This window comes from Carcharhinus amblyrhynchos, chromosome X, assembly GCF_965287045.1.
Source record: "Carcharhinus amblyrhynchos chromosome X, sCarAmb.v2.hapA, whole genome shotgun sequence".
Taxonomy (NCBI): Eukaryota; Metazoa; Chordata; class Chondrichthyes; order Carcharhiniformes; family Carcharhinidae; genus Carcharhinus; species Carcharhinus amblyrhynchos.
In genome coordinates, this window is record NC_137359.1 from 2,395,969 (window position 1) to 2,421,174 (window position 25,206).

Sequence of the window (25,206 nt, forward strand, 5' to 3'; positions counted from 1 at the left end):
ATTTGAAACCCGCACTCCTGGTGATCTTTATTCAAACATAATGCTGGTGATTAGAATTCATTAAATGAATTTACTGCATGATTCTTCATGAATCAGTAAATATTATGTCAGCCACGTGTCTGTATTGGATGTTTTCAGTTATCGTTATTCCAGAATGCCATCTGGATATGTGGAACAATTCAGCTATTGCAAAAGCAAATTGGGTCTAACTTTATCACACAATCAGACTTGAATGTTCCCCTGCTTCAGGTCTCAGTGATATTGTCGGTATGTTTCCTGATGCATAAGCATTGCATGGACATCACTTGAGGTTAGAAAGTAGCATTAGATTTTGCAGACAAATCAGTCCATGCAAGCCGCTGCCAGTGTTATCAAAATTGCAGTCTCCAATGATGTGTCGTTCGCAATAATTAGAGAAATCATTTTTTAAATCTATGGAAAACGTATATTTGTGAGTTGGAAATTTAAACACTTAGTTCCATGCAGTCTGTTGTGATGAAGTTCTTCCAACAAATCACAGGAGACTCTGCTACAGGTTGCAATAGTGTATGGTTAATTCAAGCAGAGATGGAACGGCCCCAGAGCAGTTGAGGAGGGGCCCCCTCTGACACATCCCAGGTCTCACTGATTGGTTCATACTGATGTCGCTCTGAGAAGTAAATGTTCCAATACAAAGGGCAGGCTTTGATCAAATGTTGGTGTCTTCCCATTGGATGGCAGTCTCAAATTGAAGCCCCTTTTGGTGACACATCTAGGGGTGTGGGAGCTGGAGGGGGTGAGGATGGTGTGGGGGAAGCGAATGTCTAGATTCTGATTGGCTGTGTCCAACGACAGCAAGTGTGATATGCTCCCTTATTGGCTGATGAGTCTGTCTGAATTCGTGATTGGCAGGCTCATTTCATTTACAAAATTGCCAGGAGTCTCCTCATGTGTGGAGTTATCACTGGATCACTCTCCTTGGATGCCTTCCCTTTAGATCTTAGAATGGAATCATCTGATTAGGTGGGAAAATATCAATCCATCTGAGAGCTTCCTGATTGGGCCGGGTGCTGTTTGTATCATCAGATAAAGTTTGGAGATTGGCTCATCCTGTTGTCAGGGCAGAGTCCAGGATAGACAAATGCTTCATTCTGCCAGCGGGACGGTCCAGTTGATTAGTGAAGACTGCACTGAAACAAAGCTTGATTGTTAGTGATTGGCTGAGGTGGCAACTTTTCATGAATTTGGATTACTTGCATTCCTGCTTGTTCAGAATGATAACAAGCTGATACATCCTGGTTGGCTACAGAATCTGTCAGCCAGTCTGTGTTTGGCCGACATGGCTGTCAGGCTGAGAGCAATCTGATTACCTGTGGCAACATTGAGTCACTGGGTAGATCTTCCTGAAAGCCTGAAGTGGTTGAGAATCAGCAGAAAAATCATTACAATTGGTGGAGGTGGATCACCAATAATCAGATGTGTCTCCTTTGTTGGCTCTGAAGGGAAGTGTGATGCCATCAGTTGATTTGTTTCTTTACTAATTCAATAATTGATGTGATTGGATATTTCACTGTGATCCTGATCTGATCTCTAAACTTGGGCTGAGTCACCACATAAATCAATGTGTTTGTGCAGCAATTCAAGTTCCGCAACATAACTGCAACCTGTCTAAATATATATTCAGAATGTGTGAAATTATTTGGACCCGTTCCTGCAATTTGGGAATATATAAAATACATTACACCCCCCGACCATAGGAGAATAAAACAGCCGGATATGCTGAAGAGTAGTATTATAGACCTCTTCCTGCTCTCCAGCTCTGGGTCACGGCAGCTTTCCCCCTGAGGCTGACCCCTCAGTCCCTTCCGGACCCGACTGGTCACTAAAATGTGTCTCACTGTCAGAGCATTGATGAATGGAATTAAAACAAATGGCATCAATGGATTTAAAACGTATTCAAACCAAGCAAAAGCCAACCACCTGTGCTCTGTATAATAACTCATTTTCACAACACAGAACCATGGCATATTTTCGATGATCTGTCCAGGTTCCACGAGAAAGTATGAGGGTATGGTTTTCAAACAGAATAAGATGCCAGTTGTTGCTAGAACCACAGTCGCAGTTTTCCCAGTGCAATATTTTGCTTTCATCTTCTGGCAACAAATGGCCACAAATCGATCAAATGAGAAAACGGTGGTGAACCAGACAGAACAATCAGTGGCTGTAAAAATCATTGCATTCAGAACGGTGCACACAGGGGTGATGTCCAGGAAAGTCGTTCCAAAATAATAATAAACCATCCTCCAAAGTACGACATTAGAGATTAGGAGCAACAGATCCGCCATCGCCATAGCCATCAGGTAGAGAGTGGTGCAGGTGGAGAGGCCACACTTTCCCTGGATTAAGATCACAATCGCCAGCAAATTAACTGCAATAGAAAGATAGCAATGTAAACTGGGCATTGACTGCTCACTCATTCTACCTATGGAGAGGAAGGGCAGTATTCTGTCAGGGAAGTAACTCAGTGAGGACTGTTTCAAAATTAGAAACAGTGGGGTGGGTGTGTGGAGGTTGAGGGCTTGGGGGATCAGGCTGGGATGAGGTACAGTCAGCATTGCAGTGTCCCAAGTTAGTAGGTGTCCTTGGCCTCGTGATTTCAGAGTTGCTGTGAGTATAAGAATCAGGGGTGGAGAATTCCATTTTTTTTAATGGAAAATGCCAGTTAATAATGGGAGTAGGGCATTTTGGTATTTTTGTTGTTTAGGTGGATTGTGGGTGCTCTGCACTTGGGATATTGGTCGGGACTGAGATTGGGAGAGCTGGGGGTTTGCCTCTCACTAACTGCTCAACATCATCGAGGACATAACTTCCTGTTTTATTGGCATCCACGCAACAATAACACATTCACAACATTCACCACCAATGGACATGAGCACCTGTGCGTTTCAACTAAAAGACGCACAGAAATGTCTCACAAAACTTCGTGGGACAGAACCTTTCATTCCACAAGCTCTATCATCCTGGAGAACAAGGACAACGAATACAAGGGAACCCAAGCAGAGAGAAGTTCCCCTCAAAAGAACACAGCATCCTGACTTGGGGTTATATCAACGTTCCTTCACTGTCACTGCGTCAAAATCATGGAACTCCATCTCTCATCGCACTGTGGGTGTAACTGCACACCCGGGACTGCACCAGTTCCAGAAAGCAGGCCTTCATCACCATCTCAGGGTGAATTGCAGCTGGGCAATAAATTCTGGTCTCGTCAACGATGGAGACATCTCAAGATTATATAAAACAATATGACAATCAAGGTCATATTTGTACACATTTCTGTTGTTTTTATTGATGGGTAACTCTCCGAATTTGAAAATTAGAGTAAATTGATAGGTGCAAAACAATTTAATTTTCCAAGGTCCTGCTGGCAAGTTAGAAAACCCAGAGTCATGAAGAATCTCAGGACAAGTGGAGTTTGGGGAGAAGCAGCAGAATGGTCAGCAAGCTGGCAACAATATCACTAAACAGGGAAATGTATTTGCAAGTACTTGTTCCGATTGGTGGTGGGTAGGAAGTGGAAATTCAGGGGGTCAGCACTGGGATCACGGTCCTTCGCACTTTAAAGAAATGCTGTGGTCTTGGGAAACTGAAATGTGTTTTCAACTATTACAGCCAAATCCAAATTGAGAGCAGATAAAGCAGAGGAACAATGGAAACGAATTCCATTAACATATCATTAGTAGTAACTGATGACTTGCACATTAACATTTCAGTAAGAGTTTAATTACAAGCCTTCGGTTTGACAATTGCTGCTATCTGATAGGAAAATCAAGATTCTCAATATGCTGCTAGGAAATTAAGGGTTTGAATGAGGTAAAGGTTTTTTGTGGTTGAGGGTAATCGATTTACCAATCAATTAAAATAGCAACACAGGTTAACAAAAATATCTTATTTTAAAACCTGCAGTCGAGCTCATTCCTCAAAGTGTGGAATTGGGAATCAAAAACACAACCATGTGTTTCATTCTGCCACAGTCCTCTCAGAGTTTAAATGCCAGTTACTCGTTGACATTTGTTTATGTTGGAGCCGTTCAGTTGTAAATTGAGTCATTGAGACAATTCACTTTACACTCACCAACAACCATATTCAGTCCACAGTGAATCATTTCCCCTTGCAAAATCTATCAGATTGTGGAAGCACAGGGACAGCTCCATTGAATGTAGATATCACTGAGCAGGAAACAATAATGTCCTTATAGAATAGTCCATTCCAGTCAGTGTCTCACGCTCAGGACATTTCTACATTGGCACATATTCCTGGTATACATGTTCACTGGAGTCAGTATTTCCTTTCTGGTGAGTGACCCAGACTAAGTGCATTTCAACACTGACAGATCCCGGTATACATGTTCGCTGGAGTCAGAATTTCCTTTCGAGTGAGCGACCAACACTCAATACTATTCTACACTGATAGATAATTCCAATTTCAATGATTACTGGAATCAGCATTTCCACTCGTGTTCGTGATCCACACTCAGTACAACTCTACACTGACAGATGCTCTTGTTATACATGTTCACTGGAGATATTTTTCCACTCGGGTTTGTTATTCACACTATACAATTCCACAATGACAGATATTCGGGTATATTTGTTCACTGGAGTCAGCTTTCCCATCCTGGTTGCTGAGTCAGTGTAAAATCACTCTGTATGATTTTACTCTGACTCCCACGAACAATGTCTGTCAACGAGTTTGCAGTAACTCAAGGCTGGTTCAACATTACAGAATAATCCAGTAAATGTACAATCTGTTACAATGCAATCTATTTCCTCATCATGATCGAAAACAACACAAAATGTTTCCACATCTCTATCTAAGACAGCACAATAGGACTAGACAGAAAAATGGTTCGGCACAGCCAAGAAGGATCAAAAGGCCTGTTTCTGTGCTGTAATGTTCTATGATTCTATGGTTCTATCTCATCATAATACAACACAATAAGATTCCACATCTCAATCTCACTCATCAATATAATATGATTTTACATCTCAATCTAATTCAACAACATAATGCGAATTCACACCATAAGCTAATACATCACATCACGTTTCTACATCTCAATCTGATACAACAAAACATTATAATTCCACATCTAATCCTAGTGCAACACAATAAGACTTCACATCTCAACTAAGTACATCAATATAATATGATGCCACATCTCAATCTAATGCATCAACACACCATCATTCCACATCTCAATCTCATACAGTTTTTGCTTTGCAAGCATAGAAGAGTGGGGGAATAGTGAAAAGCCACAGCGGCAATTCAATTGACCCGATGACTTGAATGGTATGGTTGACCAGATTTTTGTATATCGGTGACAATCAGTTCACTCACAGAGTGAAATATTTGTTCAGTTCACACACCGTATCAGACAGCTACCATGGACATAATCACTTACCAGGAACTCCAAAAACACCCAGGAATGAATAGAATATTTTCTTCGCCATTTCAAATGGAAGTCCCATTTTCTGTGTGGTACTTTTCGAACTGCAAGGAATTTCTACATTAACTCTGTGGTCATGCAATCCCCTTAATATATACCCTGGGTATCCTCTGGGATCCAGGCGTTACACAATCACTCAAATTATTTTCTCTACTTTAATGATCAACGCATGACAACATTGGATTAGTCTGGGGAATATGCATGTTTCTGAGCTCGAGTTGTTGTGTTTCATGGACTGGGCAGTGTTGATAACATTAATTAACTAATAAAGTTACAGAGTGCATTTTGCCATCAATGGCGCTATCATCTCAAACATCAAATCGCTAACTGTCAAGTCGCTCCAATATTATCCTTCACCTGGCTGTGATCAATCAATAATTCAACTTCCAAGAGCGAGTTTATTTCTCAGGGCTGTTCTGCACTATCCTGGGATATGTTTACTCTGTTTAACTGTGACATCAATTTGATAAATATAGCTGTATGTCTGTGACTCGTCATTACAGGAATTGAATAATAAAGTATCTGCCTTTCAACAGCACAACATGCTGTGATTTCTCATGCCAGTCTAATATAGTGCAATACAAGTCCACATCGCCATCTGATAAAACATATTTTCCCTCATTGTAATTTAATCCGACAACACAATCGTTTGCACATCTCAATTTAATTTCAAATCTCGACCAAATCTTCCATAGAGTATGATTACGCATCTAATACAAGACAATATGTGACCATATCTCAATTTAATCCAACACTATGTGCTCCAACATCGAAATCTAATTCAATAACACAATATGTTTCCACAAGTCAATCTGATACATCATAATATTATTCCACACCTCAATCGAATTACACCTCAGAATCCAATTCCACGTCTCAATCCAATACAACAATACCTTACAATTCCACATCTCAATATAATACAGCAACACAGTATGATTCCACGTTTCAACCAAATAAAACACAAAATGGTTCCATGTCTCAATCTAACAGAAGAACACAATATGACTCCACATCTCAATCTGATAGAATAGCACAATATGACACTGCATCTCAATGTAATACACATCATGATTGTGCATTCCAATCTAATACAACACAGAATGGTTATGTACCTCAATCTAATAAAACACAATATGATTCTACATCTCAGTCCAATGCAATGGCACAATATGGTGGCACATCTCAATCTAATACAGGACAAAATGTTTGGGCATCTCAATATAATTCAACACAGTTCTGTTTCTTAATCTAACACAACACAACATGTTTCCACATCTCAGTTTTCTTTAACAACACAATGTCATGCCACATCTCAATCTAATGCACCATGGCAATATGATTCCACATCTCAACCCAAAAGACCAATCAATATGATTCCAGGTCTCAGTCTAATACAACACAATTTGTTACAACATTTCAATTTATTTCCACAACACAATATGATTCCACATCTCAATCTAATACAACACAATATGATTCCGTACCTCAAGCTAATACAGCAATGTAATATGTTACACGCTAAATGCAATGCATCAGCACAAACTCCTTAAGAATCTCAAACAATCAGGACCCTCCAAGAGATTGAATAAATTACATGAAGGAATTAAGGGTTGTGATTGCGCAAAGATGAGTAGAATGGTACATTTTGAAAACAATATAAGAGGCAACAACAAAATATAATTTCTCCACACAGTGGTGCAGATCAGTCTGGGTTCCAAGAGTAGGAATGACAAGAACGAGCATGCAGGCACGGTGAGAAATTAAGTAAGGAAGTATTATGAGGGTTGCACTGATACCTCACAGAACCAGGGAGCTGGGTTCATTCCCAGCCTCGGTTCATTGTCTGTGTGGATTTTGTGCATTCTCCCCGTGTTTGTGTGTGTCCTCCGGGTGCTCCGCTTTGCACCCATAGTCCAAAGGTTTGCAGATTGTGTGGATTGGTCATGTTAAATTGCCGCTTGGTATCTAAAGTAGCTTTGGAGGGTTTGCCGTGGTGAGTGCACGGTTTATGGTGATAGGGTGGGTGGTGAGCCTGGGTAAAATCCTCTTTAGGAAATTTGATGAAGCTTCGACGAGCTGAATGGTCTCTTTATGAACTGTGGCCAATCGATCGTTCCAATGTTAGCATTTACTATGTGGGAAATTGAATATAGACGGAGGAAGGTTGCTCTTCAGTTGTACTGTGTACTGGTCAGCACTTATTGGAGCAGTGTGTTCAACTTTGGGCTCTTCATTTAAGGAAATGTGTGAATCCGTTTGAAGCATTTCAGACAAGTGTTGAAGACCAGAAAGGTTAGTAAGTCTAAATTACAACGATAAAACATCTCGCCTGCCTTCACTTCCAACACGGTAATGGCATGTTTAGATAGATTCCTGGCAAGCAAGGCAATGATATGTTGTCGGGCGCAGGCGAAATATAAATTTGAGATTATTTTCAGCACAACCACCATGTTATTAAATGGCGGAGCAGGTTAGAGGGGTTGAATGGCCTGCGTCTGTTCCTTAGCTCCTCAATCGATATCGCTGCAAGATTCTGTAAAGAAATAGCGATTGCTACAGACACTCCAATGAGTCCATGCAATCCAACTGCAGTCGATTCTTGTGCCTTTATTCATGAGTCATTTAATGCCTATTTTCTGACAAAACTGCTCCCCCTCAAGGTGGGGTGCCCCCATCCCCACACTTTCGTTCATCGTGTTCCAGCCGTATGGAATTCCTTTGAATGCCTCTTTTTACTGTTGTCACCATTTTCATTACCCATCTGATGTGGGAAATTATTTTCGGTGGTCTGATTAATTTAAAGTCTTTATTCAACATTTCATTTCAGAAAGAGAAAATGTTTATTCAGTTCAATTAAATTCTTCAATTAAACTCGTTTTTTTATTAACACATTCAAGCGATTGAAACAAAAACATCACAAATTAACAATATTCAGACAAACATACAATTCGGACAAGACAAATCTCATTTTGGCCCAAAATGGGAGATCAATGCTTTCACCAAAACAACTAATGAGCTCGCAGGCTTTCACAAAAGATCTCAGATTTCATGCCAAACAGCAGAATTGGTTCTAGTTTTTGTTATCAGATTATACAGCCCAGCACTTAATTAAAAGCGATTTCATTCATTCGCTGTTCTGTAAGTCTAACAATGGCATGTCCTTTAATCAAACATATTTTGAACCTTCAAATATTGACCTGTCATTCGCCTGTCCGTTTTATGGAAGTTCTCTCTCAAAAATGGTTTCTTATGATTCAGCATTTCTCGAACCAATTTAGTCCGGTTCTATTGAAGGAACATTTATCTATTGGACCTGTTCCCCCGGCTTAGTTATGCATTGGCAATTTACTTTTTTTTGCATGATTTGTGTCTGAATTGTGCTGATATATTCATGAATTCAGCTTTCATTTGTATGGCATCTTAAAAATATTGGTGTACTATCGGCCACCCAACAGCCCATGGGCAGTGGAAGAAGGCATGTGTAAAGACAGTTTGGATAGGTGCAGAAAGAATAGGGTTGTTGTAGTGGGAGATTTTAATCTTCCTGGAGTGGATTGGAAGGTGCCCAGAGACGGGGGTTCGGATGGGGAGTAATTTGTAAGATGTGTACTGGAAGGGTCCTTGGGGCAGTATGTAACTAGCCCTACTAGAGAGGGGGCTTTGCCGGATTTAGTTCTGGGTAATGAGCCGGGTCAGGTGGTTGAGGTTGCAGTGGGCGAACATGTGGCAACAGTGACAACAACTCTGTCTACTTTAGGATAATATGGAAAAAGTTGAGTGCTGTCCAAAGGGGAGGGTGCTAAACTGGGGGAAGGCAAGTTACAGCCGGATTTGGCATGAGCTTATGGATACTGATCGGGAGAGTTTGTTTGAGGGTAAGTCCATGTTTGGCAAGTGGGAGGCTTTCAATGGAAAACTGAAAAGGTTGCAGGAAAGACATGTGCCGGTTAAAATGAAGGATGGGAAATGTAGGATTAGAGTGCCGTGGATTACAGGGGAAATTGAGGACTTGGTCAGGAGGAAGAGACGGGCATATGTTAGGTCTAAGCAACTGGGAATGGAGAGAGCGCTGGAGGAATATAGAGAGAGTAGGAGGGAGCTCAAAAGGGGAGTTAGAAGGGCGAAAATGGGCCATGAAATGGCTTTGGCGGATCGGATTAAGGAAAATCCAAAGGCATTTTACTCCGATGTTAGGAACAGAAGGGTGGCTAGAGGGAAAATCGGTCCTCTCAGGGACGGAGGAGGGGACCTGTGCTTATAGTCTGAGGGAATGGGGGAGATCCTGAATGAATACTTTGCGTCAGTATTGACGAAGGAGAGGGGCTTCGTGTCTTGTACTGTCTTGGAGAGAGCTGTAGACCAATTGAAAGAAATATCCATTACGAGGGAGGAAGTGTTCGTCTTTTAGGCAGCATTAAAACTGATAAATCTCCGGGGCCTGATGGCATTTATCCTAGGCTGCTTAGATGGGCGAGAGATGAGATTGCTGGGCCTCTGACGCAAATCTGTGTCTCTTCTTTGGACACAGGTGAGGTCCCAGAGGACTGGAGGATAGCGAATGTGGTACCGCTGTTTACAAAGGGTAGTAGGGGTAACCATGGTAACTATAGGCCGGAGAGTATGACGTCACTGGTAGGAAAGTCGTTGGAAAAAATTCTTAGGGACAGGATGTATACGCATTTGGAGCGTTGCGATCTGATTACAAATACACAGTATGGCTTTGTTAAGGGGAGGTCTTGCCTTACGAATCTGGTAGAATTCTTTGAGGAGGTGACAAAAACGGTCGACGAAGGACGAGCCGTTGATGTTGTCTGCATTGATTTCAGTAAGGCGTTTGACAAAGTCCCTCGGTAGGTTGGTGGAAAAGGTAAAGGCTCATGGGATACAAGGCCAGATATCTGGATGGATTGATATTGGCTAGGCAACAGGAGACAGAGAGTAGCAGTGGAAGGGTCCTTTTCCAGCTGGAGGTCGGTCACCAGTGGTGTGCCACAGGGCTCAGTACTGGGACCTCTTGTATTCATAATATATATAAATGTTATGGAAGAAGGCGTACGTGGTGTGATCAGCAAGTTTGCAGATGACACAAAGATGGCAGGATTGGCGGATAGTGAGGAGGAGTGTTAGGCAACACAGCAAAATATAGATAGGCTGGTATATTGGGCAGATAAATGACAAATGGAATTTAATCCTGATAAATGCGAGGTGATGCGGAAGGATGTGGAGACCACGGAGAGAGTGCAGAGGAGGTTTACCAGGGTGCTGCCTGGTATGGAAGGATTGGGTTATGAGGAAAGATTGGGTAAATTGTGGCTGTTTTCCTTAGGAAGACAGAGATTGAGGGGGGATCTAATACAGGTGTGGAAGATAATGAAGGGTATCGATAGAGTAAACAGTGGCAGGCTTTTCCCCAGATTGGAGACAAATATCACGAGGGACCACGAGCTTAAGGTGAGGGGGAGAGGTATAATTTGGATGCTAGAGGGAGGTTTTTCACACAGAGGGTCGTGGGGGTATGGAATGCACTGCCAAGTAAGGTGGAGGAAGCAGGCACGCTGGACTTGTTTAAGGTTTACTTAGATAGTCACATGAGCGAAACAGGGATGGAGGGTGATAGGAAACGGTTTTAAATAAGGATCAGAGGCTCGGGACGTTCCTGGAAATCAACTGTTACGTGTGTTGATGTTTTTCTCTTTTACTCCACTGGTGTGTTCGTCCACCTTGTTGTCTAACGAGGGGCGTACACACGGTGGGTCGTGCGTGGGCTGCTCTTGGGTGTTTCGAGAGTAGCCTAGTACTTCACGTCGTTTGTGTACGCTAAAAACTGGACCAGCAGATGGGCACCACAGCAGCTCAGTGACTATCACTGTCAGCTGTGCAGATACATGGATTTGGGCCGGTGTCTGTGGGAGTTTGCACATTCTCCCCGTGCCTGCGTGGGTTTCCTCCGGGTGCTCCGATTTCCTCCCACACCCCAAAGGTGTGCTCTTAGGCTGATTGGTGTAACAAATTGTCCCTAAATTATTCTCCCCTCAATCTGGTTTCCAATGTGCAGTGCCATAAGCATAGACATGGGTCAAGGGTGGAGGAGGAAAAGCACATTGTTAAAATGGCGGCCCAGGCTCGTTGGGCCGAAGGGCCTGTTTCCCGGGATGTGTTGTTCTTTGTTCAATGTTATAGGGAGGTAATTCAGAAAATTGATTTTGCTAATTATAAAAGATTAACTATTGGGTTGGCTTACCTACTTAACATTTAAAAGGGATCAGTACAGTTTGAGGTGCTTTCACTGACACTGAGACAAGTCAGAGTGGAATTTATGCCTGAGCCATAATTCGATGGTTCTGAGCCTAAAGTGTTGTGGCAGGACTGTAGGATTGCAAACATTACACACTGGTTCTAAAATTACATTCGGTGGCAGTGGAGCTCCCTCGTGAGTTGAGCATGAAATAAATGGAGGATAAAGTTGATGTCCGGTCCAGCCTGAAATTATAGTCAACATGGATTTGTCAAGGGCAGGTCGTGCCTTACGAGCCTAGTTGAGTTCTTTGATAATGTGACTGAACACATTGACGAAGGAAGTGCCGTGGACGTGGTGTACATGGACTTCAGCAAGACGTTTGATAAGGTCCCCCATGCAAGACTTCTTGAGAAGGTGAGAGGGCATGGGATCCAAGGGCCTTTGGCCCTGTGGATCAAGAACTGGCTTGCCTGCAGAAGGCAGAGAGTGGTTGTGGATGGGTCTTTTTCTGAATGGATGTCAGTCACCAGTGGAGTGCCCCAGGGATCTGTTCTAGGACCCTTGCTGTTTGTCATTTTCATAAATGACCTGGATGAGGAAGTGGAAGGATGGGTAAGTAAGTTCGCTGATGACACGAAGGTCGGTGGTGTTGTGGATGGTCTGGAAGGATGGCAAAAGTTGCAGCAGGACATAAATAGGACACAGGACTGGGCGGAGAAGTGGCAGATGGACTTCAACGCGGATAAATGCGTAGTCGTCCATTTTGGCAGAACCAACGGGATGAACGAGTACACTATCAAGGGCAGGAGTCTTAGTAGTGTTGAAGAGCAGAAGGATCTTGGAGTCCGGGTCCACAGGACTCTTAAATCAGCCTCGCAGGTGGAGGAGGTGGTCAAGAAGGCGTATGGTGTACTGGCCTTCATGAATCGAGGGATTGAGTTTAGGAGTCGGGAGGTAATGCTGCAACTTTATAAGACCCTTGTCAGGCCTCATTTGGAGTACTGTGCGCAGTTCTGGTCGCCTCACTATAGGAAAGACGTAGAAGCTATTGAGAGGGTGCAGAGGAGATTTACAAGGATGTTGCCTGGACTGGGAGGCATGCCTTATGAAGTTAGGTTGAGGGAGCTGGGTCTCTTTTCCCTGGAGACACGTAGATTGAGAGGCGACCCGATAGAGGTTTATAAAATGTTGAGAGGAATAGATAGGGTGGATTCTCAGAGGCTATTTCCCCGGGTTGAAATGGTCGCTACGAGAGGACACAGGTTTAAGGTGCGGGGAGGAAAGTACAGAAGTGATGTTAGGGGTAAGTTTCTCACTCAGAGGGTGGTGAGTGAATGGAATCGGCTGCCATCGGTGGTGGTGGAGGCGAACTCGCTGGGGTATTTTAAAAGACTTCTGGATGAGTATATGGAGTTTTATGGGATTGGGGGTTATAGATAGGTGTTGATGTGATCGGCTCAACTCATGGGCCGAAGGGCCTGTTTGTGCTGTAGTGTTCGATGTTCTATGTTCTATGTACACTGTTCTTCTCCGTTTGTAGACAGGGCCGTTTGAGTTTTTTTTTGTTTATTCTTCAAATGAAATACAGGGATCCACCTCCGTGTTATTCTCAGTTGTTTTGTTTCGTCATTAACTGAAAAATTGTAACTGGATATTTAACTGCATTCCTGAGCTGCTCTCTGAACTTGGACTGAGTCAGTCCATATATAAATGTGTTTGTGCAGCAACTTAAATTGAGCAACATGAATCCAACTTGTTGAAATATCAATTCAGAATTGGTGGAACCCATTGTGTTTTTTCCAGCAATGATATAATAGAAGAACTCTATAACATTCACCAACCACAGAAGTATGAAGCTGCCAGATATAGAGAAGAGTAAAATCACGGACTTCTTCCTACTCTCCATCTCTGGGTCACTGTAATTCCTTGTGTAGCCCTGGGACCTCAGGCCTTTACGTGCTCGACTGGTCACGAAAATGTGTCTGACTGTCAGAGAGTTGAGCAGCAGAACTAACGCAAATGGAACCAATGGCGTGAGAATCGTATCAAACCAGTCTAATCCCACCCAAATGGGATTAGTGAAATAACCTGGCTTGATATCACAGTACCACGATACATTGTCGATGATTGCTCCGGGCTCGTATGCAAAATAAAAGGGGATGTTCTGCAAAAAGAGCAGGATGCATGTTATCTGAAGAACCACGGCTGCAGTTTTTCTGGTACAAAAATTCCTTTTCAGATCCTGGCAACAAATGGCTACAAACCGATCAAAAGAGAAAGTGACGGTGAACCAGACTGAACAGTCTGTGGCCGCGCTAATCAAGACAATGCGGACACTACACATCGGGGTGATGTCCAGGAAGGATGATGGGAAATAGTAATACTTGATATGAGTCAGTATGACCTGACATATAATGACCAATAGATCCGCCATTGCCATCGATACAAGGTAGAGAGTGGTGCATTTGGAGAGGCCACACTTTCCCTGGGAGAGGATCACAATTCCTAGTACATTCACTAGAGGAAAAAGGAAAGAGACTGTAAGTCATGTGTCAAATGTCTGCCCACTGGAGCCCATTGTGTACACAGGAACTCAAACTTTTTGGTGAGGAACATTGCACTTCCCATTTCAATATCAGAACCCACCAGTAACACCACTTTCCTTGAGACTGGCTGTTAGATAATTCAGGTACCGCTTGATAAAATTCCTTCTCACAGTAAGGAAACAGAAGCAGTATTATAGCGCCTTCGCCCTGTCTGACGCTCTTTCAAATAATATTCACTCTTCCATTTTAATCCATCCCACAGTATTGAACATTGTTCACGCTGGTATCAACACATTTCTTCCCCAAAGACCCCAACCCCCAAGAATGGACCCATTGCAGCGTTGGGCATTCCCGATGATCGATCCCATTTCACATCAGCTCCAACCACTGAAATGAAGAATGTTGTGATTGAATTCTCCTCAGGAGTAGGCCTGCCCAATATCTCAGGTCCTTCCCAGAAAATAAAATACAATAAAAGCTCTGATTAATATTCTCCCAGACTGGAAGGGTTGGTTCCAGTCTCTCTCTACAGATTCTGCCAGACCTGCTAAGGTTTTTCAACATTTTCTGTTTTTTTTTCAGAAGCAAATATGGCATTTTGGCAGAACCAATGGGATGCAGGAGTACAATATCAAGGGTACGAGTCTCTGCTGTGTTGAAGAGCAGAAGGATCTTGGGGTCCGGTTCCATAGGACTCTTAAATCGCCTCGCAGGTGGAGGATGTGGTCAAGAAGGCACATGGTGTACTGGCCTTCATTAATCGAGGGGTTGAGTTTAGGAGTCGGGAGGTAATGCTGCAAATTTATAGGACCCTTGTCAGACCTCACTTGGAGTACTGTGCACAGTTCTGGTCGCCTCACTACAGGAAGGATGTGGAAACTATTGAGAGGGTGCAGAGGAGATTTACAAGGATGTTGCCTGGATTGGGAGGTATGCCTTATGAAGGCAGGTTGAGGGAGCTGGGACTCTTCTCCCTGGAGAGACGAAGGTTGAGAGGCGACCTGATAGAGGTTTATAAAATGTTGAGAGGAATAGATAGGGTGGATTCTCAGAGGCTATTTCCCAGGGCTGAAATGGTCGCAACGAGAGGACACAGGTTTAAGGTGCGGGGAGGCAAGTACAGAGGAGATGTTAGGGGTAAGTTTTTCACTCAGAGGGTGGTGAGTGAATGGAGTCGGCTGCCGTCAGTGGTGGTGGAGTCGCTGGGGTCTTTTAAGAGACTTCTGGATGAGTATATGGGATCTAATGGGATTGCAAGTTACAGATAGTTCTATGGCTTGGTAGGTATAGATGTGATCGGCGCAACTTGTGGGCCGAAGGGCCTGTTTGTGCTGTAGTGATCTATGTTCTATGTTACATATGTCTTCCTGGTGACATCTGTCTTACAGATTTTAACCAAACCCAAATCACATTCGTAATATTCAAATACTGCTCAGCATCAGGCACACTTTTCCAGAAACAACTCAGGAATAAGTCAGGGTTTGCGCCATTCCCTCGGAATCATGCCAATCAGGATTATATCCCCTAAGGCGCCCACTGTCAGCAGAGCCTTGATCCTCCCTCTGTTTGCCCCTCACATCAATAATTCCTTCCTGAGATCAGGTCGTAGAGGCATGAGCAACCCTACACTTGCAGACCCCTCTCCAGGGTTGGGGGACCTTCACGATGACATCTACACTTCTGTACCTCATTGAATCAGAGCCATTCCTGTTCCAAAGCAGCATTCCCTCAGCATCAGACCCTGTCGTGCATGTGCAAGCAGATAACCATTCTGATTATGTTTGAAACTATGAAATCTTATCAAGATTGTAAAACTAGATCTTAAAGTGTTTCTCCCAGAAGGAACATGACATTAATTGTGTATTCCAATGGAGGTTAGCCTCGGATTTCTTCTCTCAAAAAGGATCACAAGGCATTTCAAATTCAAGAATGCGTGGAATGTAGGATATCACATTCATTTTTATTTTGCAATAACCTACTCCATCAGAGAGAACAGGAGGCAAGGAAATGATTATTGAATGATAGTTCTTATCATTTGACATTGCCTATAAGGATCAATTATTTACCAAAATTACCTGAAAAAAAAACATCTTGAGTTTGTAAAGAGATGCAAAATTCCATTTAATCGTACAATTTAGGAGATTTTAACAGCCGGCAGTGATGATCTAACACATATGTGGGGTATTGAGATCCCTGGGAGATGGATTTAGAGAAATATAAAGGAAAGCAGCAGCATTTGACCAGAGATAACGTAATCTTTAAGTTCAACAGGAGCAGAACACCAATAAATCCCTTATTGGTTGAAAGAGTCTGACACACACACATGCACACGCGCACACACACACACACACACACACACACACAAACACACACACACATACATGCACACACACACATACGAACACACACACACACACACACACACACACGAATGATTTTTTTTTTATTTTGTGAATTACGTTTCTCCCTCCGCAGCATAAACACCCCCTCAGCATCGCAAACCCTCCAAAGGGTTACACAAATCTCAGAATAAATGCAGGATCAGACACCCCTCCAGCTTGAACCCGTCTGACGAAGAGGCTCTAAGGAGTACACGATCCCACTGACATCAGTCTAAACTCAGAGTGTGACCACCTTCTACAGGTTGTATCAAGCCCACCTTCCTTGCAGTGAAAACGCCTCTCCTCGTTCATTGAGAAGGCAGGAACAGATCCTCCACTCCAGGATAATCCCCCCACAAGCTCACAGCCTTGAGGATCAGACTCGCTCACATTCAGAATCACTTTCTTGGAAGCAAGCAGAACTTGATTTGAGACAGCGGTCCATAGGATCTGCAGCCTACCCCTTCCCCCTGAAGGATCAGAGTCCAAACTCGCTCCCAAGACATCAGGTACCGCAGGAACATATATGGTCCCGTGGAACAAACCCACCCAATATCAAAATCCCTCAGGATCATGACAGCTCCGAGATGACGTACCCCCACCACGGAACATAGAACCAGAGAAAAGTTACAGCCCGGGGGGAGGGGGCATTCAGTCCACTTTGTCCATGCCAGCTCCATGACACCCAGGTGCCCTTTCTAATCCCTACACCCCTCCCATGGCCCTGCAGCTCACAACAGTTAAGTCGCAGATCCATTGTAAAGACTGAATCTGCCACCACTACCTACCCAGGCAGCGAATCCCAGGCACCGTCTACCCTCTGCGTCAAAATGCTCGTCCTTACATCCCCTCGACACATCTGCCACTTATTTGGACAAAGAACAAAGAACAAAATCAGCCCGGGAAACAGCCCTTCGGCCCAACGAGCCCACGCCGCCATCTCAACACCACCAGTCCACCTCTCTACCCATGGCCCCTGTCTAATGTTTTATGGCCATCCAGATTGAGGGAAAACTGATTGAGGGACAATTTATTCCTGCCAATCAGCCTAACAGCATGTCTTTGGCTTGTGGGAGGAAACCGGAGCACCCGGAGAAAACCCACGCAAGCACGGGGAGAATGCGCAAACTCCCACAGACACCGGCCCAAATCCATGTGTCTGCACAGCGATCAGCGATAGTCACTGAGCTGTCGTCTTGCCCAGTACCTGGTCCAGTTTTGGCACACACTAACGACATGAAGCACTAGGCCAATCTCGAACAACCAAGAGCAGCCCCAGTACGATCCATCACGTGTATGCCCCTCGTTGGACACGAGGTGGACCGACTTCAAACCTGCGAATGAAAAGAGAAATACATTATTATCATACTATACCCATTTACATTACCAGGGACGCCCCAATGCTAATGACCCTTATTTAAAACAATCTCCTATATCCACCCATCTCCAACTCAGTCATGTGCCTGTCTAAGTTACTCTTAAAGGACTCTAGCGTGTTTGCCTCCACCACCTTACTTGGCAGAGCATTTCATACCCCCACTACCCTCTGTGTGAAAAACCTCCCTCTAATATCTGGAATTTATGTCCCCTGGTTATAGAATTCTCCACCAAGGGAAACAATTTTATTCTACCCATTCTATTCCTTCCCCTTATTCATTTGGACGCCTCAATCAAGTAACTCATCGGCTTTCTTTTCCTCCCAAGGAAAATAATCCCAAACCTTTCGGGACCTCCCACTTCACCTACCCCACTTCATCGACCCCACTTCACATGTTCCCATTCATTGTGTACTCTGACAACTGTTTCACCTCGCTATTCCATCACCTCCTACTTCCCTGTGCTAAAATCCATCTGCCAATTTACCCCCCAGTCCGTCATTACAACAATATCAGTTCGGAGATTATAGTTAGCCGCTACGCTCGTTGAATCTTTGTATCGTCTGCAAGTCTGCCAACTGAGAACCCACTTTCACATCCAAATCATTAATTAAACTGCAAGGGTCTCAACACTGAGACCTGTGGAACACCACTTGAAACAACTTTCCAATCTGAGGGAAATCATTCAAACTTTACTCTGTGTTTCAAAACTATTTTTATCCAATTCTCTGGATTAACACGTATCCCACTGGCTTTTCCTTTCTTTTTGACCAATCTGCCTGTGGGACATTACTCAATGCCTTGCTAAAATCAATGTACAAAACCATTTTCACGCTACCTTCATTAACCCTTCTTGTCACTTCCACACAGAATTCAATGAAACTTGTGAGGCAAAACTTTCATTTAACAAATCCATACTGACTAGCCCTGACTAGTCCATGCATTTAGACATGATGGTTTAACCTATTTCTCTGGATTGAATCTACTCGTTTGCCCATCTCTAGTGTAAGGCGAAAAGGCCTGTAATTGTTCAGCATTTCCTTCCATCTATTTTAACATAATGGGACAATATTTCCATTTCTCCAGTCCTTTGGTTCCTTTCCATATAACTGATGAGATTTGAAAAATCATCCTCAGAGCATCTGCTATCTCGTCCGTGACCTCCTTTACGAAGCATAAAAACCTTCATTCGTTCCCTGGGAAGTTCAAATATTTCAGGCATTCCAACGCTTTGAGTACTTTCTCTCTCTTTCTCATTATCGTGTCCAAACTCTCAGTATTCCTCTTGCTCTATTAAATCTGCATCGTCCCTTTCCTTTGTTCAGACAAAATATTCACTTCCCACAGCTCCTGCTTCGAAACACAAGTTCACGTCTCCATCTCTGATAGCTCGCAAAGTATTTCCTTCATTAACATTTTTTGTAACTCTGAAATATATTGGTAAAGCACCATTGTATGTTATTGAACTTTACCAAGGAATCGTTTTTATGTTCTCTGTTTGATTTTCTTATTTCCATTTTTCACTTCATCCCTGCACTTGCGACATTGTGTGGTGTATGTGTAGTGCTTTATTATTTTTCCCTATCCTACACTTCCTTTTTTTCTGTTTTATCTTCGCCTGCATTCCTCCAGGAAACGAGACGGGTACAGATTTCAAAGCAACACTCTTATGTTTGGAGAGAAAATTCTGCAGGAAGTAACCCTGACTTATCAAACATTCACACCGCAGGCAAGTGTTGAAATCTTGCCCACTAACCTGGATGAGTGTCATTCCAGGAACACTCAAGACACTTCACACCATTGACGGAATACATCAACACTGAACTGCCATCCATGTATTACCGGAGACCTCTGCCATTTTGGAGCGTAGAAGAATGAGGGGAGATTTGATAGAGGTGTATAAGATTTTGATGGGTATGATTAGAGTGAATGCAAGCAGGCTTTTTCCACTGAGCTTAGGGGAGAAAAACAAACAGAGGGCATGGGCATGGGTTAATGGTGAAAAATAAATCAAGTTGAGAATTTATACTCACCATGCATATAATTAGTAAATGTCCTTGAAACGTGGTTTTGAACATTCGAACAATATGACCGGGTGATTTAAACATCACTCAGTCGTATATTTCTATTCAGACCAGGTTACGTCAATAGTAACTGCGAGATATTTCTGTTGATACATTGATGAAACAACAACTTCCAAAAACAGCCAAACTTTCCGTCTTTCCCATATATTACACTGGCAAAACACAGAGGCTGCACCCTGGAATGGAGAGATTAGACGCCAGTAAGCATGACTTGAAATGTAAAAAAATAACAAACTATTCAATTCTAGTCTGGGACCCAACACTCAAGATAATCCCAAATTCTCAGAGGACTCATTAATAAATGGTCGCTGTCAAGGGAGGGTCGAATTTTGTTTGGGGCACCCACTCGCCAACACCACACACATACAGTTGAAATAATTCACAGACATAAGGCTTCCAGGAACCTACCATCACTGCAGATTTTCTGTATACATGCGTCTAATACGGACAGTGACGTGATCAGTCGCAGAATAAGAGCAGGAAACAACACACACACTCTTTCAATGGATCTGGTCACTTTCCACGAACACCAATGATGGCACGGTTCGTGTGGAACATTTTCCCGATGTTCATGCATTTTCAGTGCGGAGTGACCTCTCCTTCCGTGCTATTGGAAAACAACCCGGACTAAGCTGTTCCGTTTAAAAAGCTTTGAATTTATCCCCTGTGGAATCGCCTGGCGGGTAATAACGTTGTAAGATAATTCAATGTTTTTCCTTTACTCTTTGATTTGAACAAATGGATGGTGACATCAGTTAATTTAATTTTGCATGGGGATATGTCAATCTTTAAATGAAAAATCCTGGTCAAATTGATGAATTAACAAGATTTGAAGATGTGTTCCCCAAGCACTTGTACTGTTCACACAAACATAATCAATATGATATCCAGTTCTCATTTCATTCCAGAAATGGCCTTCATTTGATCCTGATCATGCAGGAATGAAAATCCAAAATGTCAGAGTGGCTGCCTCGGGCGTGTTCTTGAGCATTGTATAAGAACATAAGAACATAAGAAATAGGAGCAGGAGTAGGCCGTCTAGCCCTTCGAGCCTGCCCCGCCATTCAATAAGATCATGGCTGATCTGTCGCTGCTCAGTTCCACTTTCCTGCCCTCTCCCCATAACCCTTAATCCCCTCGCTTATCAAAAACCCATCAACCCGCGTCTTAAAAATATCTAGCGAGGCAGCCTCCACCACTTCAACGGGCAGAGAATTCCAGAGATTCACCACCCTTTGAGTGAAGAAGTTCCTCCTCAACTCCGTTCTAAACCGCCCCTCCTTTATCTTGAGGCTGTGCCCCCTGGTCCTACTGTCTTTTTTGAGCGGGAAGAGTCTTTCCACCTCGATCCTATCCATCCCATTCATCATCTTATACGTCTCAATGAGATCTCCCCTCATTCTTCTAAACTCTAACGAGTACAAGCCTAGTTTATTCAGCCTCTCCTCATAGCTCAACCCCCTCAACTCCGGTATCAGCCTAGTAAACCTCCTCTGCACTCCCTCCAAGGCCAAAATATCTTTGCGCAGGTGCGGCGCCCAAAACTGCACACAGTACTCCAGCTGCGGCCTCACCAATGCCCTATACAGCTGCAGCAAGACCTCGCTACTTTTATATTCAATCCCCCTCGCTATGAAGGCCAGCATCCCATTCGCCTTCCTGACCACCTGCTGCACCTGCAAGCTGGGTTTTTGCGACTCATGCACAAGGACCCCGAGGTCCCTCTGCACCGTCGCCTGCTGCAGTTTTTCGCCCCGTAAGTAATAGTCCTTCCTACCATTCTTCCTACCAAAGCGGACCACCTCACACTTGCCAACATTAAATTTCATTTGCCATTTCCTGGCCCATTCACCCATTATGTTGTAGCTGCCCCTTATTTAAATGTACCCATTCATAATAGTGATTGAAGAGGAACATTTTCGAATATTAATTGCAGAATTCAAGTGATGGAGTATCTGGAAAGTGATGTAATATGAAACCATCCTTCTTGATGATCGAATGTCTCAGTGCCCTTGTCCTCTCTCTCCATTCCAGTGAAGGAACTCACACTGACACAATGTTTGACACTAACAGCATCCCTGACACGCATACAAGCCCTCACACTAATACAATCCCCCGCACTTTCACAATGCCTTCCCCAAAACAATCCCTCACACGAATGCAGTCCCTCCCACTGAGACAATGCCTCAAAATTTTGCAATCGCTCTCACTAATGCCGCCCCTCACCCGAATAAAACACCATCATGGTAATGCAGTTTATTCCTCGTTTTAACACAGACTAGTTTACTTCAATTGTAATTTTGAGATCTTTCTATTGATACAGTGATAACACAACGACTTCCAAAGACAGTCAAACTTATACTGATTTCCATAAATTAGACTGGCATGGCAGAAAGGCTACAACATAGAACATAGAACATTCCAGCGCAGTACAGGCCCTTCGGCCCTCGATGTTGTGCCGACCAGTGGAAGCAATCTAATGACCCTCTAACCTAAACTATTCCAATGTTATCCATATGCCTATCCACAGACCATTCGAACGCCCTTAAAGTTGGCGAGTCCACAACTGCTGCAGGCAGGGCATTCCACGCCCTTACTACCCTCTGAGTAAAGAACCTACCTCTGACATCCGTCCTATAATTACCACCCCTCAATTTAAAGCTATGTCCCCTCGTGTTAGCCATCACCATCCGAGGAGAAAGGCTCTCACTGTCCACCCTATCCAATCCTTTGATCATCTTGTATGGCTCAAATAGGAATGGAGAGACTGTTCGCCAAGCAAGCCTGATTTCAGTGTCGCGACAAACTATTCCATTCCAGCTGGGACCAAACACTCAACCTAATGTTAAGGGGACCCAATAATAAATGGTCGCTGGCAAGATACAGTCTAATTTGACTTGGGATCACCAACACCAAGCACACACACACACACACACACACCCATACACACACACACACACCCACACACACACACACAGGCCCACACACCCACACACACACACACACCCACACACACACACAAACACACACACACACACACACACACACCCATACACACACACACACACCCACACACACACACACAGGCCCACACACCCACACACACACCCACACACACACACAAACACACACACACACACACACACACACACACACACACACACACACACACACACACACACACACACACACACACACACACACACACAAAATACAATTCCACCCTGATAAAAAGACAACTTGAAAGTCTTCCTCGGGTGAACACTGACACCCCGATTTGTGTGACACCTGCAGCATGTTCCTGTTGAATAAGTAAGATGTTAATTGGTGGAATTTGTGAATAAAATCAGCGTTTATTTTTTGAACAAACAAGATTATTGAATCAATTGACAGATAATCGTTCAAAGAACATGTTATCACTGAGAGTTTGTGTTTAAAAATGTGATTAATCTCAGAATAATGACAGGAAACAACACATATTATTTCAATGGATCTGGTCACATACCTGGAACACCAATGATGGCAAGGATCGTGTAGAATATTTTTCCGATGCCAACTGATGGTTTGTGCATTTTAATTGCGAGCTGATCTCTCCTTTTGTGCAGTTGGGAAACTGCCCGTGTTAAGCTCTGAGTGATACATTCAATGTGCCTTTAATTTATACCCTGTGGAATCGCCTTAGAGATAACGAGGTTGCAAGATATTTCAATTGTGTTGTTTTTTGCTTTGGTTTGAACAAATAGGTTGAGACATTAATTAATTTAATTTTGCACATGGGTACATCAAATGCAAAGTGAAAAAAAATTTGGTCAATCTGATGAACGAATAAAATTGGAATTCGCTCTCCCCCAGCATTTCTACTCAAAAATAATCAGCATGATACCAATTCCACATTTATTTCCTTCACTTGACTCTGATCATTCAGGAACGAAACTCAACATGTCCGAGTGTCTGCCTCAGGCCTGTTCTTTTGCCCCCTGAGCTGTAGTTGGCCTTTTCAAGTGTGTATATTGAAAGTGTGTCTAAAAAGTCTCACAACACCAGGTTAAAGCGCAACAGGTTTATTTGGAATCACGAGCTTTCGGGGCGCTGCTCCTTTATCAGGTGAGTGGCTTCTTCATTTACCCGATGAAGGGTCAGCGCTCCGAAAGCTCGTGATTCCAAATAAACCTGTTGAAGCTTCACCTGGTGTTGGGAGACTTCTTATTTTACCCAAGCTGGTCCAACATAGGGATCTCCACACCATGGCATTTGGTCTGGAGATTAAGTGAAATGTTCGGAACATTAATTACAAAATTCATGTGATAGGGTATATGGAATGTTCTGAAATATGTAACTATCTGTCAGGGTGTGCAAATGGCTCAGGACCCTTGTCCACTCTTTCCACTTCAGTGAAGGAACTCACAGTATTACAACGCCTAACACTAATAAAATCCCTTATACTAATATACTCCCTCACACTAATACACTCCCTCACACTAATACATTCTGAATTGGTAGTTCAGTGTGCTCAGCGTGTGGAGTTACTTCCTCCTGCATTGCCATCAGTTCAATAACTTTGACTGCCTGTGCTGCACAGTCTAGAGCTTGGGTGCAATTGGTCAACCCTGCTGATTGATGTGGAGACCAAAGATCTGAAGGTCGCTTATCCTTAACATGTATGGAAAAAAACGTCAGCAACAACTTCACCAATTACAAACAAAAACAAAGCAACAATAGTCATAAAAACAACAATATACAACGTTTAACAAATATGTCTCAGTTGCTCCAAACACAAAAAAAAACCCTTCCATGAACAAAAACCTTTGAACAAGTTCAACACCGCAAAGTCTGATGCTCATGTGATAATGGAGCCAAGTCAACTTGGTGAATTCTGCAGTTCTCTTAATAAACTCAGAACAGTTTGAAGTCAGAACAGCTTCTCAGAACACCAGGTGAAGCCACCAACAACAAGATTTTCTACGCCAGGAAGGCAAGACCTTACATTCAGAGAACAAGTATAATTTCCAAATAAAACAGGGAAAGAGACAGGGAGAGAGAGATGAGAACCCATGACGTTCCTCCAAACAATGCAGGGCAATAAAACAACACAA

General features: G+C 43.3%; 1 protein-coding gene across 1 annotated transcript in view; it reads right to left on the reverse strand.

The window, feature by feature from the left end:
* LOC145361895 (G-protein coupled receptor 39-like) overlaps positions 1 to 23,685 on the reverse strand; it is a 59,827-nt gene extending 36,142 nt beyond the window's left edge. Inside the window, exons 1-2 of the mRNA XM_080217884.1 lie at positions 23,619 to 23,685; positions 13,626 to 14,243 (exon numbers count right to left, since the gene is read on the reverse strand). Coding sequence (XP_080074010.1) covers positions 13,626 to 14,243; positions 23,619 to 23,685 — 685 coding nt within the window. The remainder of the gene's footprint in view (positions 1 to 13,625; positions 14,244 to 23,618) is intronic.
* Between the last annotated feature and the right edge of the window lie 1,521 nt (positions 23,686 to 25,206).